Source organism: Emys orbicularis, chromosome 6 (assembly GCF_028017835.1).
Source record: "Emys orbicularis isolate rEmyOrb1 chromosome 6, rEmyOrb1.hap1, whole genome shotgun sequence".
NCBI classification, from domain to species: domain Eukaryota; kingdom Metazoa; phylum Chordata; order Testudines; family Emydidae; genus Emys; species Emys orbicularis.
The window spans coordinates 97,168,862-97,184,724 of NC_088688.1; the positions used below are offsets into that span (position 1 = coordinate 97,168,862).

At 45.5% G+C, this 15,863-nt stretch overlaps 1 protein-coding gene across 2 annotated transcripts in view; it reads left to right on the forward strand.

Moving 5' to 3' along the window:
• The first annotated feature begins 8,151 nt into the window (after nucleotides 1-8,151).
• Nucleotides 8,152-15,863, forward strand: part of C6H9orf85 (chromosome 6 C9orf85 homolog) — a 32,084-nt gene continuing 24,372 nt past the window's right edge. The window contains exon 1 of one of the 2 annotated variants that reach the window (XM_065406407.1): nucleotides 8,152-8,277. In XM_065406407.1, coding sequence (XP_065262479.1) covers nucleotides 8,176-8,277 — 102 coding nt within the window. In that variant the 5' untranslated portion in view covers nucleotides 8,152-8,175. The remainder of the gene's footprint in view (nucleotides 8,278-15,863) is intronic. The other variant, XM_065406408.1, reaches the window with a different exon arrangement.

Here is a 15,863-nt window from a genome sequence, read left to right on the forward strand (position 1 = left end):
GTATCAACTTGTAACTAAGAAAATGTGTTTACAACGATTTTTAACATCTTAAAATATTTTAAATATAACTTTAGATCATTATTAGAGGTGAAATTTGAAAACCAATAGAGGAATATATATTCTTAATAATAGGTCATTAATCATGAGAATTTATTTTTATTAAAAGAATAAAGATTATATTCCTTAAGACAAGTTAGAAATCAACAATTCACATGACTTATTTTGGCCCAGAAAGCATGGTACTGCTCCTTCCAAAAACTTCAAGTTAAAATGACAAGCACTGAAAAGCCAACAACATTAAAAAGTAAGTCTCCAATGCACTAAAGGAATAAGGATCTCATTAGCCAAGAATCACTACCGTATTGTCAACCGTTTCAAATTTATCGTGAGTAACGTGATTTTGGCCCCCTATTGCAGGGAATCTTGTGATGTGAAAAGTTCCAGCCTTCAGACTATTTTAAGGATGCAAAACTAGAGACAGGCTCCTCATACAGAGAGCACTGTAGCTTACCAGAAGTTACAAGTAAACTGCAAGCCCAGAGTTCCACCCTCAGAGATGTTCCTATAAGCTTCTTTCACAGACTAGACTCCTCCCTAGTATGGGCTCAATCCTTTTCCCTGGTCAGTCCTTGTCAGTTCCAGCTTAGGTGGTAACTAGGCGATTCCTCATGACTGGCATCCTTTGTTCTGTTCCACCCTCTTTTATATCTTTGGCACAAGGCGAGAATCCTTTGACTCTCTCTGGGTTTCCACCCTTCCTTCTAAATGGAAAAGTACCAGGTTTAAGATGGATTTCAGTATTCTGTGACACGTTCACATGTCCTGTGAGACTTCATTACCCATTGGCTGGCACACAGGTATACAAGAAGGCTTACAAGTAAACAGAGCCATTTACCACCAACTGTTCTAGTTAATGGGAGTCATCAAGATTCCAAGCCACCATTAATGGCCCACACTTTGCATAGTTACAACAGGACTGCAGAGTAATACTTCATATTTCTAGCTTCAGATACAAGAATGATGCATTCATACAAATAGGATGAACACACTCTGTAGATTATAAGCTTTGTAATGATACCTTACAAGAGACCTTTTGCATAAAGCATATTCTAGTTACTTTATATTTACATAAACATATGGAGTGCAACGTCACACCATTAATTTGTGCCCTTTACAAACTTTATTAGCAGCAAAGGCTTCATACCTTGTGCGGTGGTAACTGTCAGATAAAATAAAAATGATAGTTTGCATGTGTCACTTCAGACAGGGCTAGGAACAGAACCCATCTACTCTGCCACAAAGACTTTCAACAGGAACATGACAAGTCAGATACTTGTGTAACCCCCCACTAACTCGGGTAACATATAGAGGGTTATGACATCGATGGTACTTCCATGCTAAGAGATTTGGTTCTTTAGCTCAAGCGATATACACCTTTAAAAACAAGCCAAACTCCGAAGTCCTGGGTTCAAACCCCTCAAATGACACAAACAGGAGCATTGTTACAGTTTTCTATGCTATTTGTAACTAGACCACAATCTAATGACAGAGCCAGGAATAGAAAAGAAGAATCCTGATGCCCACTGTTCCCATTGCTATCTCACAAATACTTGTGTAACCCACTAGCAGTGTCCAAATTTTCTTCTAAATATAATGCTTTGCAGTATAAAATTATTTCAACAGTTACTCCAGAATACTTACACTATCCATTATACATGTACATAGTTTTCACTCCCACAAAGGTTGTCAGTGGGATATCACTTCCCTCACCCTACTTTTGTAAAGCTTTAGATGTGACCATTGTAAGTGTGGTTGAATCCAATATACTAACCAGGTACCCTCATCTTGGACATGAGTATTCCCCATTCCAGGTCAAATATTTAGTGATGTATGTTACCACAAAACGTGTTGAAGGAGGTATCCTTCTCCTCAGGTGATCAATACAGGTGCCTTTAGAGCAGGTTGGGAGCACCACTATCACTATCCAATAGTTTTTTCAGTATGTACTCCTGGGGTAATTCTGCTCCAAAATATTAAAAATGCTACACAGTATTTAAAATTCTGCATATTTTATCTGTCATAACACAGTATAATCATGCCAGTTTCAATTATGTTAGTAATTTATTTCAAAATACCTGTCAGAAAGTATGTCTGTAACAATACAGGCAACAAAAAAGATTCAGGAATTGTTTTATGACAAATAGATTCCTTACTAGGCATATTAATACAGAACTCTGAGTAATAATTCATTTAAATTACAATACAAAAACATATTTCCCACACCCCTCACAAGTAGTGCAAACACTTGGGGAGTAAGAAGTAACAGAGGAGCGGAGAGAGAGGGAAGTAATTGCTGGGAAGAAGCCTGGGAGTGAACCTGGAAGGTTGTTGGGTGTGGGAAGTATAGAACAGTTTGGGGGGTTTTTTTGGGTGGGGTGGGGGTGAGAGAGAGGGATTGTTAGCAAGTTGGGGAGCCTCCCCCATGCAGACCCTGGCTGACCTCCAACCTCTCCCATTCAGTCAGGCACATCTACTGCTGCAACCATGTGTTCCTGCATTCCCTGTCCCGATTCTGTCAGGTATAGCTGCACATGTCCCAATGTGACCCTGCACCCCAACTCAGCCACCCCCTCCCCACATCCCTGCATCCCACTCTTCCTCATCCCCATGTGGCCTGCACCCTCCTCCCCATCCCCATGTGGTCCTGCACCCCCACTCCCATTCAGCCCCAGGCTCAATGTCACCCCACTAGCTCCTCTGCCTCTCTCCTCCACTATCCCTTCTGAAACCCAGTTTGTGTGACCCCAGCAGTCCTGTGCGACTCCCCATATCCCATGCCTCCTCACCTGTCCCTGCAGGGAGGGTGCTGTGAGGAAGGCAGCCTCTGCCCCCTCCCTCTCTGCAGCTGGCTGCTCCAGCTCTTGAGCTAACTACCCTCTCTTCTGGAACCTCATCAGTGCCTGGTGAACAAAAGGTGTAATTGCAATGTGACCCCTCTCAGCTTCCCTTCACCTCCCAATCAGAATCAATTATTCTGGGGGGGGGGGGGGGGGAGGGATATTTAAAAAAAATCTGTGGGGTACATTGATTTTGTGCTTTGTGCAGTGGCGCAGAATTCCCCCAGGAGTAAGTATGGATATTTAGCACAGGAGAAGCATTGTACTTGTCACAGGCAAGTTAAAATATAGAGCTCAAGGAAGTTCAACAAGGTACAAATATGTTTGCAATGTCAGCATTTCCATTTCTAAGATATGTGCTCAAAGTTCAGAGCAATAAGAAACTAAGTATATTTAAAAATGAGAAAAATCTAAGATTTATGTTTATCTTATTACAAAGTAGAAAAATTCTGAAGTATAGTTTAAAACTTCACTGCATAAGCTTGCATTATTGCACCAGTATAGGCTCAGAATCATAAAACCAACTTGCCCATCCCCCTTTTTACTGGACAGTTTTTAAGCATAAATAGCCTGCTTGTTAAAACTTATCTCTTCTAAGCTTCAGATGAATAATAAACTGTTACACCAAAGCAGGACATTAAAATTGCCTTGCCCGCTAAAATCTAATACAATCTTCAGCAATTAACCTTTTCAATAGAGCTGGAGAACGGGGAAGAAAAAAAAAAAAAAAAAAAGATAGGTCAGTCTAATGATTGAGAACATCCCAAATGTTTATCTTGGGCTATTAGAACACTTCAAGTGTAATTGCTTTACATAGGCAATTTCTTCCCTCCCAGATCTATAAAAAGTAGTACACCCACTATATCCTTCCCTAAAAGCTTAACTAAGGGTATGTCTACACTGCAAAGTTGACTACAAAACTTGTGTCTTTCACGGTACTTAAAAAAGCCAGCCCACCGTCTACCCCCACGAAAAACAAAAAAGTTTTGCTAAGGCAAGTGGCAGTGTGAACGTGACTTTGTTGGCAGGAGCGCTCTCCTGCCGACAAGGCTAACGCCGCTCACGTGGCTGGAAGTATTTTGTCGGCAAGAGTGCAGACAAAGTACTGACAAAGAGCATTTACACACGCTGACTTTTAGCGACAAGGCTGACACAGCCTTGTCGCTAAAAGCTGCGTGCTATAGACAAGCCCAAAGTCTACGTCTCCCAAATGCTGTAAACACCTGTGTTGTGCATAACCGTATTCATGTGAGTAGTCCCACTGGCTACTTCAGAAGGACTACTGATATGAATAAAGTGAAGCATCTAAATACGTATTTGCAAAGTTCTTGGTGGGGGGAGGTAAGAAAATACTAAAAATATGCAGTAGTTACACTATGCAACATATTTAAACTGTTCTCATTCCCCCACCTCTCCCCCCGCATTCTTATTTTAGCAGGATATATTTGGACTATTCCACAACTTCCTTCACCCTTTCCTAAAATTGTCCGAAAACAGACAAATGAGGACTAAAACTACAACAGAATTTACACCACAATCCAATAGTTAAAATCCCTTTCTAGTTACATAATGCATTACTGTGGAACAAAAATATATGAATAAACATCCTTAAACTAATTTTACAAGAAAGGGGATAAGATATTTCAAAATGTAGTGAGAAATAACTATAGGAAATTAGTGCCCAATTAAAAAAGATAAAGGACATTAGACCAACAGAGCTATAAAGAATGAACGAACACAATGGATCCAGAGAAGAACATGGAGGAAGCCTGAAAACTAAATTTAAAAATAAATAAATTAAAATATACATACACACACTATGTAGTTATTTTGTTATTTTCAAGTACTTCTGGAAGATATGAATAGCCTACACTAAAACTGATCACTATAAAGGATTAGACTGTTTTTTTTTTTAACCTTTAAATGAAAATATTCATGGAAAACTATTTAGCATCATCATAGCTAAAGAAGCACTCAAGGAAGACAAGGCCATTGTGAAGCTAAATGAATTATTTGTATCAGTCTTCACTGCAGAGGATATGGGGAGATTCCCACACCTGAGCCATTCTCTTTAGGTGAAGAATCTGAGGAACTGTTCCAGATTGAAGAGTCAGTAGAGGTTTTGGAACAAATGATAAATTAACCACTAATAAGTCACTAGATGGTATTCACCCAAGTGTTCGGAAGGAAGTCAAATATGAAATTGCAGAACTATTAACTCTAATATAAAACCTATCACTTAAATCAGCCTCCGTACCAGATGAATTGAGGATAGCTAATATAACTCTGATTTTTAAAAAAGGCTCCAGAGGTGAGTCAGGCAATTACATATCAGTGAGCCTAACTTCAGTACCAGGAAAATTGGTTGAAATTGTAGTAGAGAACAGAATGATCAGACACAGATATGAACATGGTATGCTGGGGAAGAGTCAAACACAACTTCTGTAAACAGAAACCATGCCTCACCAATTAGGATTATTTGAGGGAGTCAACAGCAGATGGACAATGAACCTTGGTATTAGGAAAGGATAGATAAGACCGAATATATCATAGTATCACTATATAAATCCATGGTGCGACCATACCTTGAATACTGCACATGGTTCTGGTCACCCCATCTCAAAAAGTATTAGAATTGGAAAAGGTACAGGAAGGGCAACAAGAGAGACTAGGATATGGAACAGCTTCCGTATAAGGAGAGATTTAAAATATTTCAATTTAGAGAAAAAAAAATGACTAAGATGGAGGTATGTTAGAGGTCTATAAAATCATAAATGGCATGGAGGAAGTGTATAAGGAAGTATTATTTATGCCTTCGCATAACACAAGAACTGGTGTCACCCAATGAAATGAATAGGCAGAAGTTTTAAAACTAACACAAAGAAGTACCTCTTCACACAACACACAGTCAACCTGTAGAACTCATTGCCAGGGAAGGCTGTAAAGGCTAAAACTTTAACTAGGCTTGAAACAGAATTAGATAAATTCATGAAGGACAGGTCCACCAACAGCTATGAGCCAAGATGGTCAGAGACACAACCACACACTCTGGGTGTCCCTAAAACTGTGACTGTCAGAAACTAGGACTGATCACTCGATAACTGCCCTGTTCTGTTCATTCCCCTCTGAAGCATCTGGCATTGGCCTGTAAGAATATAGGGGGCTAGATGGACCTTTGGTTTGACCCAGTATGACCATTCTTATGTTCTTGTGGCTGTATGGTTTTACTATACTCACTAATATTAAAAAGTATGAGAAAAAGTCTAATAAAGAATTCCCTAACTGGCAGCAGCCACTCTTGCTGGATATTTCATATGTTTTAAACAGCTCTAGGGGTCTATTTTGAGGGGGGGAGGAGTAAGAGTCAGAGGAAACAATAGACAGAAAACAAACAAACAGAGAAACAATCCCCAGAAGATCCCAGATATACACATATGTGGGATTAAATCAGATTACATAATGTTTGTGTTCTGTAAGCAAGACACTGCACTATAGTATTCTTCTACTTTAAACAATCTGCACATTGACAGCCACTGAAGTACTGCATTGTTGGCGATTCAGTGCCTCAAACTGGTACCTCATTACACCATTTAAGGCACAAATAATAAAGAAAAATATAAATTTAAACACACAAATCAGTTTTAAATAGTTATATTTTGGTTTTAGTATAGTTAATTTTTAAAATATCATTCTGAAAGTAACTGAAATCTGTCTGCAAGATGGGTTATTTTGCCACAATTCTTTTCATACTAGTTTCCAATCTAAAAACTGGTCAAATCAGGACAACCAAAAAGTGATCTTCACATTTTCCAAACATCCAATTTTTAGTTACTCCATAAAAACAAAAGACGACTTATATATACAAAAAGCTATCTGAACCTACTAAAAGACAAAAATCAGATATGCATTTTATGGTCATTCTCCCAATTCACGGATTTTAAAAATTAAGTATTTGACTTCTCGCCACGCATAGTAGCACGTTTCATAGCTCAATTTACTTAGAAATAAGGTACTAAAACAATACAGTACTCCCATCCCAAAACAGACACAGTTTATACCTCGCCCCGTGTTAGCTACATTTCATTCCCCCACCCACCAGCGTATGAGATAAGCAGCAGCTGCGTTTCAAATATTGATTTAGAATCTTTCCGCATAACTGTCGGCGCTGCGGCTCACACCAGAGGGTGGAGGCAGTCGGCTCCCCAGTTCCGCCGGCCAAGGAGAAGAAAGGGGGAGGTTGTGCCCCTTTGGATTGGCTCCATCCGCCCCCGGGGCCGCAGAGAGGAGACAACAGCCCGTGGAGCACCTAGGGATCGCATAGAGCTGCGAAGCCTGCCCCCCCATTCACCCTCCCCCGGGGCCTCTGCACCTCCCCGCAAAGCCCCATTCACCGTGCCCCCGAGACCTCCCCCCGGCCGCAGGGAGACGAAACCAACTCGCCCCACTCTACCGCCCGGCACGGGGCGCTAACGACGCGCCACCAGCCCACCCCTTCGCTGTGCCCCGGCGGTGAGCCCGCTGCCCCACTCAGACCGACCAGAGACCAAACTCCCCCGCGGACACGGACCGCCCAGCCCGAGCCTCCGGGCCCCGCGCACAGAGCTCCCCCACCGCAGGGACCTGGGCCCCGCACTGCGGGAGCGATCAGTGAGTGGGGTCGGAGCACGCACCTGCCTCCGTCTCACGTTGGTCCTGTAGCGTGGCCGCGTCCGGCTCCCTCTGGGGGCTGCGGCCCCGTCAGCCCCCCCCCGAACCGCCGCCGTTCGAACGCCGGGGACGTGCTGAGTAACGGCTCCGCTTGGCTCTGTCAGCGCGGCGGCCTGCAGCAGCGCGCGAAGCCCGAGTCGCTCGCACCCCCGGCGGGACACTAAGAGGACGAGGGCCGGGCTTCTAAACGGCCCTCGCCAGACTCCGTCCCCGCCTCCCTGACTGGACTGAATTAATCTAGACTTGGGCAGAGCAGAGGGCGGTTCAGCGGCCAAGAGATGGTAGGCTGGGGACTGGCCCTCATCGACCGGCAGCCGGCCACAACGCACCAATGAGATTGCAGCCCGACTAGGGCCAATGAGGAAGCACAAGAAATCCAGAGGGGAGCAAATCTCGGCATACAAAGCAGCCGATTGACATTGAGCCCCGGCCAATGGGAGAGCTCGATTGCCTTTGCCGCCGCAGCCAATCGGGTTACGAGGCCGGCAGTGGGGTGGGGCGAGAGGTTCCGGGTCAGGGGGCGGGCCAGGGAGCCACGTGCGGCGGCGGCGGTTGCTCCCGGTGCGGAAGGATGAGTTCCCAGAGGGGGAACGTGGCCCGCTCAAGGCCCCAGAGACATCAGAACTCGCGAGTCTTCAAAAATGACAAGTATGACACAAGCGCCCAGCGCAAGGTACGGAGCGGCCGGGCCCGGGGGGAGGCGCTGCCAGGGCCCCTGCGCCGAGGGCTTCCCCCGACAGAGCACTGAAGTGCTGCGAGCAGCCGGACCTAGGGCCTCCGTGTGCCCGGGCCGTCTGCAGAGCCAGCCCCTACGGGAGCTGTCGGGCCGGGCGGAAGTGGGGAAACTTGAGCAGGGGTGCACGTGAGGTGCTGCGGCAAGCCGGTCACGTGTCCTGTCCACTGGCCCGTGCTGCGCAATCGTCGTTAACGTGCGATAAACAGCAGTTAAGCCTCTCACCTGAGCAGGGCGCGATCGGGGTGAGCGGGGAAGCGCGTGTTTGTGCTGGCCGGCTGGGAGCCCCTGAGCTGGGTAACGTGGGGCCGGGGAGGTGGCGCATTGTTTGTACAAGGGAGGTTTAGGTTATGGGCAGCTGCCTGACAAGCTGAAATGACTAATAACCTCAACTGGCATCATTAAAAACCAGGCATGGAAGCCACGTCTGGGGATGAACGCTCTCTCCAGCCCGCTAATGGGAGAAAGGGAGCTTCAGCTCCCATCCTGATGGCTCTTTGTAAACCTGCCTAAACTGGAATGTAAAGGGACCCTTTGTCAGCCTGGCTTAGGCCAAAAATGTAGGGTTTGTGTAATAATACTGTTATAGCCTAAGGTCTCAGCAGTTTAGTAACATATGCCTTAATTTATTAACACCACCCCTGGAAGCTAGGTAAATATCCCCATTTTACAGATGGGAAATCTTTGCCATTGAATCATTTACTGGTTTGTTACAGACGCAAACCAAAATCTTTGAATGGTTTATGAACTTTGCGAGAGGCTCTGGCTGACTTAAGTCTAATAAAACCATGCAAGATTCCCAGGTTTGCTTAATGCTGAACTGACAAACTTCTTTTTGGGGATTTACTTTCAGTTTTAGGATTAATTCAAAACAAAAACTCATGGTGTGTGTACACCTCTGAGACACAAAACTGAAACAAACATTCAGATGGACCCTGATCATTATAACCTGACAGTTTCACATAGCTCTAGTTCACCACCCTGCAGTAAATGTTTAAATACTCATAACTAACGTCACTAAAATGTATATAGAAATTGTTCTCCTCTATTTTTTTGTAGTTACCAGTTATATACACATGTAATATTTCAATTGTTTATAGTAATTTTTACATTGTACAACACTGAGCACCTTAACTAGGACTGTTTATTATGATGATGATCTTCTGGATAAGGCATAGACTGAGAATCAACACTGAATTCTGGTCTTGACTTTGTCATTAACTTGTTTGTGCTAGTGCATCACAACCAAAATATGCTGGCTCAAAACCAAAACTGGCTACTCTAATTCTTTCTCTAAACCAGCAGTTCTCAGACTATGGGGTGGACCTCCCTAGAGAGGCACAAACTGTGCTATATATATATATTTTTTTAAAAGAGCTCTGGCTGTCAGCCCCAGATGGTTGGGGCTTGTGCAGAAAGGCTGTGCACACCTGGGAGGCAGGGATAAAGGGAACAGCTGGAGCCCTGCCACCCCTGGCTCTTCTCCCTCCCAATCTCTCACTGGAAGGCAGCCCAGGATCAGGCTTTCCTTCCCCTCACACTCAATCCTTCACCTGGAGGCAGGGGTCTCCAGCTGTTAGCCCCAGGGTGGCAGCAGCAGCGCAGAAGGATGGCAGTGGGGTGCCAAGTTTGCTGTGAAAAGTGATACATACAAGTATCACTCTTCAAATTGCCACCCTTACTTCTGTGCTACTGCTGGCATTGTGCTGCCTTCAGAGCTGGGTGCCCAGCCAGCAGCTGCTGCTCTCCACTCTGCCTTCAGAGCTCTGTGGTGGTACTTTTGTGAGGAGAGGGGTGTAAATGATTACAGACACAAAGGGGAGGGGGGCTGATCTAATAAGTTTGAGAACCACTGCTCTAAACTGAAGTTAATAAATATAGAATTGTAAAAAAAATCATGTTACTAATTTCTGGTGGCATTAAGAACAAAGGATTTATATTTCTTGTCAATATCTCTAAGGGTATGTCTACATTATGAAATTAGGTCGATTCAATAGTCCACGCAGACGCCATACCACAGCAAGCATGGAGCCCGCTCAGATCGCCGCGGCAGTTATGAGCACTGTAAACACCACGCGCATTATCCTGCAGTGTATGCAACACCAGAACCTGCAAAAGCAGGCGAGGAGGCGACGGCAGCATGGTGACGAGAGTGATGAGGACATGGACACAGACTTTTCTCAAAACACGCACGGGCCTTGGCAATTTGGACATCATGGTGGTAACGGGGCAGGTTCGTGCCGTGGAACGCCGATTCTGGGCCCGGGAAACAAGCACAGACTGTTGGGACCGCATAGTGTTGCGGGTCTGGGATGATTCCCAGTGGCTGCGAAACTTTCGCATGCATAAGGGCACTTTCATGGAACTTTGTGACTTGCTTTCCCCTGCCCTGACGCGCAAGAATACCAAGATGAGAGCAGCCTTCACAGTTCACAAGCGAGTGGCGATAGCCCTCTGGAAGCTTGCAACGCCAGACAGCTACTGGTCAGTCGGGAATCAATTTGGAGTGGGCAAATCTACTGTGGGAGCTGCTGTGATCCAAGTAGCCAACGCGATCATTGAGCTGCTGCTATCGAGGGTAGTGACTCTGGAAAATGCTGCAATGGGATTCCCTAACTGTGGTGGGGCGATAGACGGAACGCATATCCCTATCTTGGGACCGGAGCACCAAGGCAGCCAGTACATAAACCGAAAGGGTTACTTTTCAATGGTGCTGCAAGCACTGGTGGATCACAAGGGACGTTTCACCAACATCAACGTGGGATGGCCGGGAAAAGTACATGACACTCGCATCTTTAGGAACTCTGGTCTGTGTGGTCTACCCCTTAATGCCATGGCTCATGAAGCCATACACCGGCACCCTGGACAGTAGTCAGGAGCTGTTCAACTATAGGCTGAGCAAGTGCAGAATGGTGGTAGAATGTGTCTTTAGATGTTTAAAAGTGCGCTGGCGCAGTTTACTGACTCGGTTATACCTCAGCGAAACCAATGTTCCCATTGTTATTACTGCTTGCTGTGTGCTCCACAATATCTGTGAGTGTAAGGGGGAGATGTTTATGGCGGGGTAGGAGGTTGAGGCAAATTGCCTGGCCTCTGATTACGTGCAGCCAGACACCAGGGCGGTTAGAAGAGCACAGCAGGGCACGCTGCGCCTCAGAGAAGCTTTGAAAACCAGTTTCATGACTGGCCAGGTTACGGTGTGAAAGTCCTGTTTGTTTATCCTTGATGAAAACCCACCCCCCTTGGTTCACTCTACTTCCTGTGAGCCAACCGCCCTCCCCTCCCCTCTTTGTTCACTGCTTGCAGAGGCAATAAAGTCATTGTTTTTTCAAATTCATGCATTCTTTATTACTTCATCACACAAATGGGGGGATAACTGTCAAGATAGCCCAGGAGGGGTGGGGGAGGAGGGAAGCACCAGGTGGGGTGGTGGAAGAGGGGGAGGAGGGAAGGACAAGGCCACACTGCACTTCAAAACTTATTGAATGCCAGCCTTTTGTTGCTTGGCAGTCCTTTGGAGTGGAGTGGTTGGGTGCCCGGAGGCGCCCCCACCGCATTTTTGGGCATCTGGGTGAGGAGGCTATGGAATTTGGGGAGGAGGGCAGTTCGTTACACAGGGGCTGCAGCGGCGGTCTGTGCTCCTGCTGCCTTTCCTGCACCTCAACAATACGCCAGAGAATATCAGTTTATCTTCTAGTAGCCTCAGCATTGCATCCTGCCTCCTCTCATCACGCTGATGCCACATATCATCTTGATCCTGCCACATGTCCTCGCGTTCATTTAGTGCTTTCCTGCACTCTGACAGTGTCTGCCTCCATGCATTCTGCTGGGCTCTTTCAGTGTGGGAGGACTGCATGAACTCAGAGAACATTTCATCGTGAGTGCGTTTTTTTCGCCTTCTAATCTTCGCTAGCCTCTGGGACACAGATGATACAGGGAGCATTGAAACATTTGCAGCTGCGGGAGGAAAAAAAAAGGGAGAGTAGTATTTAAAAAGACACATTTTAGAGAACAATGGGTAGACTCTTTCACGGTGAACCAAGCTGTTAACATTACATGGTTTCAAACAGCAGCGCCCTCATTTCCCATACCAAGCACCCATTGGGTTGGCCATTTAAAAGGAGGGGCTGCGGTTTTTGGGTTAACATGCAGCACAAACCCAACGAACCCCCCCCACACACACACACACCCTATTCTCTGGGATGATCGCTTCCCCCCCCCCTTCCCCCCACCGCGTGGCGCACAGCGGGGATGATTTCTGTTAAGCCACAGGCAAACAGCCCAGCAGGAATGGCTGCCTCTGAATGTCCCCTTAATAAAATTAACCTATTTCAACCAGGTGACCATGAATTATATCACTCTCCTGAGGATAACACAGAGAGATAAAGAACGGATGTTGCTTGAATGCCAGCAAACACCGGGACCATACTCTGCCATGCTTTGTTATGCCATGATTAAACTAAAATTAAATAAATTTTTAAATTAATGGAGATATCCCATCTCCTAGAACTGGAAGGGACCTTGAAAGGTCATTGAGTCCAGCCCCCTGCCTTCACTAGCAGGACCAAGTACTGATTTTGCCCCAGATCCCTAAGTGGCCCCCTCAAGGATTGAACTCACAACCCTGGGTTTAGCAGGCCAATGCTCAAACCACTGAGCTATCCCTCCCCCCAAGGGGAGCCTTTTGTAAAGGCTTTGGTAGTACATCCAGGAGAGCTTCACTGAGATGTCCCTGGAGGATTTACGCTCCATCCCCATACACATTAACAGACTTTTCCAGTAGCAGTACTGGTCGCGAATGCATCCCAAATCTTCAGGACAAATTAATCATTACACGTGCTTGCTTTTAAACCATGTACAATATTTACAAAGGTACACTCACCCCGAGGTCCCTTCTCCGCCTTCAAGGTCCGTGATCCCGCCGTGGGTGGGTTGGGAGGGTACTGGGTCCAGGGTGATAAACAGTTCCTAGCTGTCGGGAAAAACGTTTTCTCCGCTTGCATGCTGTTTGCTATCATCTTCCTCGTCCCCAAAATCTGCATCCCTGTTGCGTGAGAATCCATTGATGGAGTCCACGCACGGGGTGGGGTAGTTATAGGGGCACCCCCTAGAATGGCGTGCAGCTCATCATAGAAGCGGCATGTCTGGGGCTCTGACCTGGAGCGGCTGTTTGCCTCTCTGGTTCTTTGGTAGGCTTGCCCGAGCTCCTTAAGTTTCACGCAGCACTGCTGCGGGTCCCTGTTATAGCCTCTGTCCTTCATGCCCTTGGAGATTTTTTTCAAATATTTGGGTATTTCATCTTTTGGAACGGAGCTCTGATAGCACGGATTCGTCTCCCCATACAGCGATCAGATCCAGTACCTCCCGTTCGGTCCATGCTGGAGCTCTTTTGCGATTCTGGGACTCCATGGTCACCTGTGCTGATGAGGTCTGCCTGGTCACCTGTGCTGATCAGCTCGCCATGCTGGCCAAACAGGAAATGAAATTTAAAAGTTCACGGGGCTTTTCCTGTCTACCTGGCCAGTGAATCGGAGTTGAGAGTGCTGTCCAGAGCGGTCATAATGGAGCAGTCTGGGATAGCTCCCGGAGGCCAATACCGTCGAATTGCAGCCACACTACCCCAAATTCGACCCAGCAAGGTCAATTTCAGCGCTAATCCCCTCGTCGGAGAGGAGTACCGAAATCGATTTTAAGAGCCCTTTAAGTCGACAAAAATGGCTCCGTCGTGTGGACGGGTGCAGGGTTAAATCGATCTAACGCTGCTAAATTCGACCTAAACTTGTAGTGTAGACCAGGGCTAAGCCTACTTAAGTGAATGGATTTTGGAAAGGAAATAACTAAGAAAAGGGAGATAATTAAATTAATACAGAGGTGTTAGGTGTGTGTAGTAGGTTGTAGAGAAAGCTCTCCTGGCGGATCAGGTGACTTTCTGGAGCATCCAACAGTTCTATGATGATTGTTGTGGGGGGGTCACTGCAGGAGTTGGGTGTACATTTTCCAGTTTGTCTAGGACACCAAAAATTCTAGAGCGCCACGTGTAACAATGCTGGTTCTGGCGGGACCCAACTGAGAGTGCCAATTTAGGACAAATTGCTTAAAACAGGGCCGTTACAGCCCAAGGCTGGGGTTTTTCCACCTCTAAGGCAAACCAAACCAGCCAGACAAAGAGGACTTTGGTCTCACCCCACTGGCTAACCACAAGTCACACAAGCAATTCCCTTAGACACTCCAGTTTCCCAGTATCACCACCAGTGCCACTAGTTATGGGGGGAAATGGTTATGAAAACCAATAGCCCAGTAAAAGAAAAATGGTTCTCTCGATCCCAAAGGACCAAGCCCCAGACCCAGGTCAATATACAAATCAGATCTTACCCACAAATCACGCTGTTGCCAATCCTTTAGAATCTAAAATCTAAAAGATTATTCATAAAAGGAAAAATATATAGATGAGAGCTAGAATTGGTTAAATGGAGTCAATTACATACAGTAATGGCAAAGTTCTTGGTTCAGGCTTGTAGCAGTGATGGAATAAACTGCAGGTTCAAATCAAGTCTCGGGAGTACATCCACAGCTGGGATGGGTCATCAGTGTAGAGCTTCCATTTGTAGCAAAGTCCCTCCAGCGGTAAGAAGCAGGATTGAGGACAAGATGGAGATGAGGCCTTTTATAGTCTTTTCCAGGTGTAAGAACACCTCTTTGTTCTTACTGTGGAAAATTACAGCAAAATGGAGTCTGGAGTCACATGGGCAAGTTCCTGCATACTTTGCTGAGTTACAAGGCGTATCTGCCTTCTCTCAATGAGTCAGTTGTATAGCTGATGGTCCTTAATGGGCAATCAAGCAGGCTAGGCAGAGCTGACATGAACTTGTCTGGCGTGTCACCCAGAAGCATAGCATAAGTTTGAAATACAGACAGTATAGAGCCAATATTCATAACTTCAACTACAAAAATGATACACACATATAGACAGCATAATCATAACTAGCAAACCATAACCTTGTCGTAGACACCTTATTTGACCCCCTTTATAAAAGATTTGGTGCCACTACAGGACCTCGGTTGCAACAATGATCTATACGATCCCAGTTCATGTCAATAACGTCACACCAGGCTTCAAGGAGTTCTGCAGTAAACACAGTTCTAGGATCATTAGGAAAATTTTCAATCACTAAAATATTCACTAAAGTTTGCTATGATATGATTAGGGATTATTTATTAACCTTCTTTCCCCCGCTAATTAACATAGTAGAAACATGACACGCATCTAGAATTGGCTACACAACACTACCTATTCTTGAAAAGTTTGTTGGTTGTGCCTGTTGCTGAGTTCCAACTTGGGCATTCAGGTTATCTGAGTTGTAATACAAGCATTCCCACTTCTACTCTCCATTACTGCAGAGCACTTTCCCCCCCAGGCTTTTGGGAGAAATTGCTGTATTGTTTTTATTAATTGTGTTTGAATGTATGTCAAACATCTTTTTAATGTTTTCTAAAATTAAACCATATTTTATTAAATTGGTAGGTTA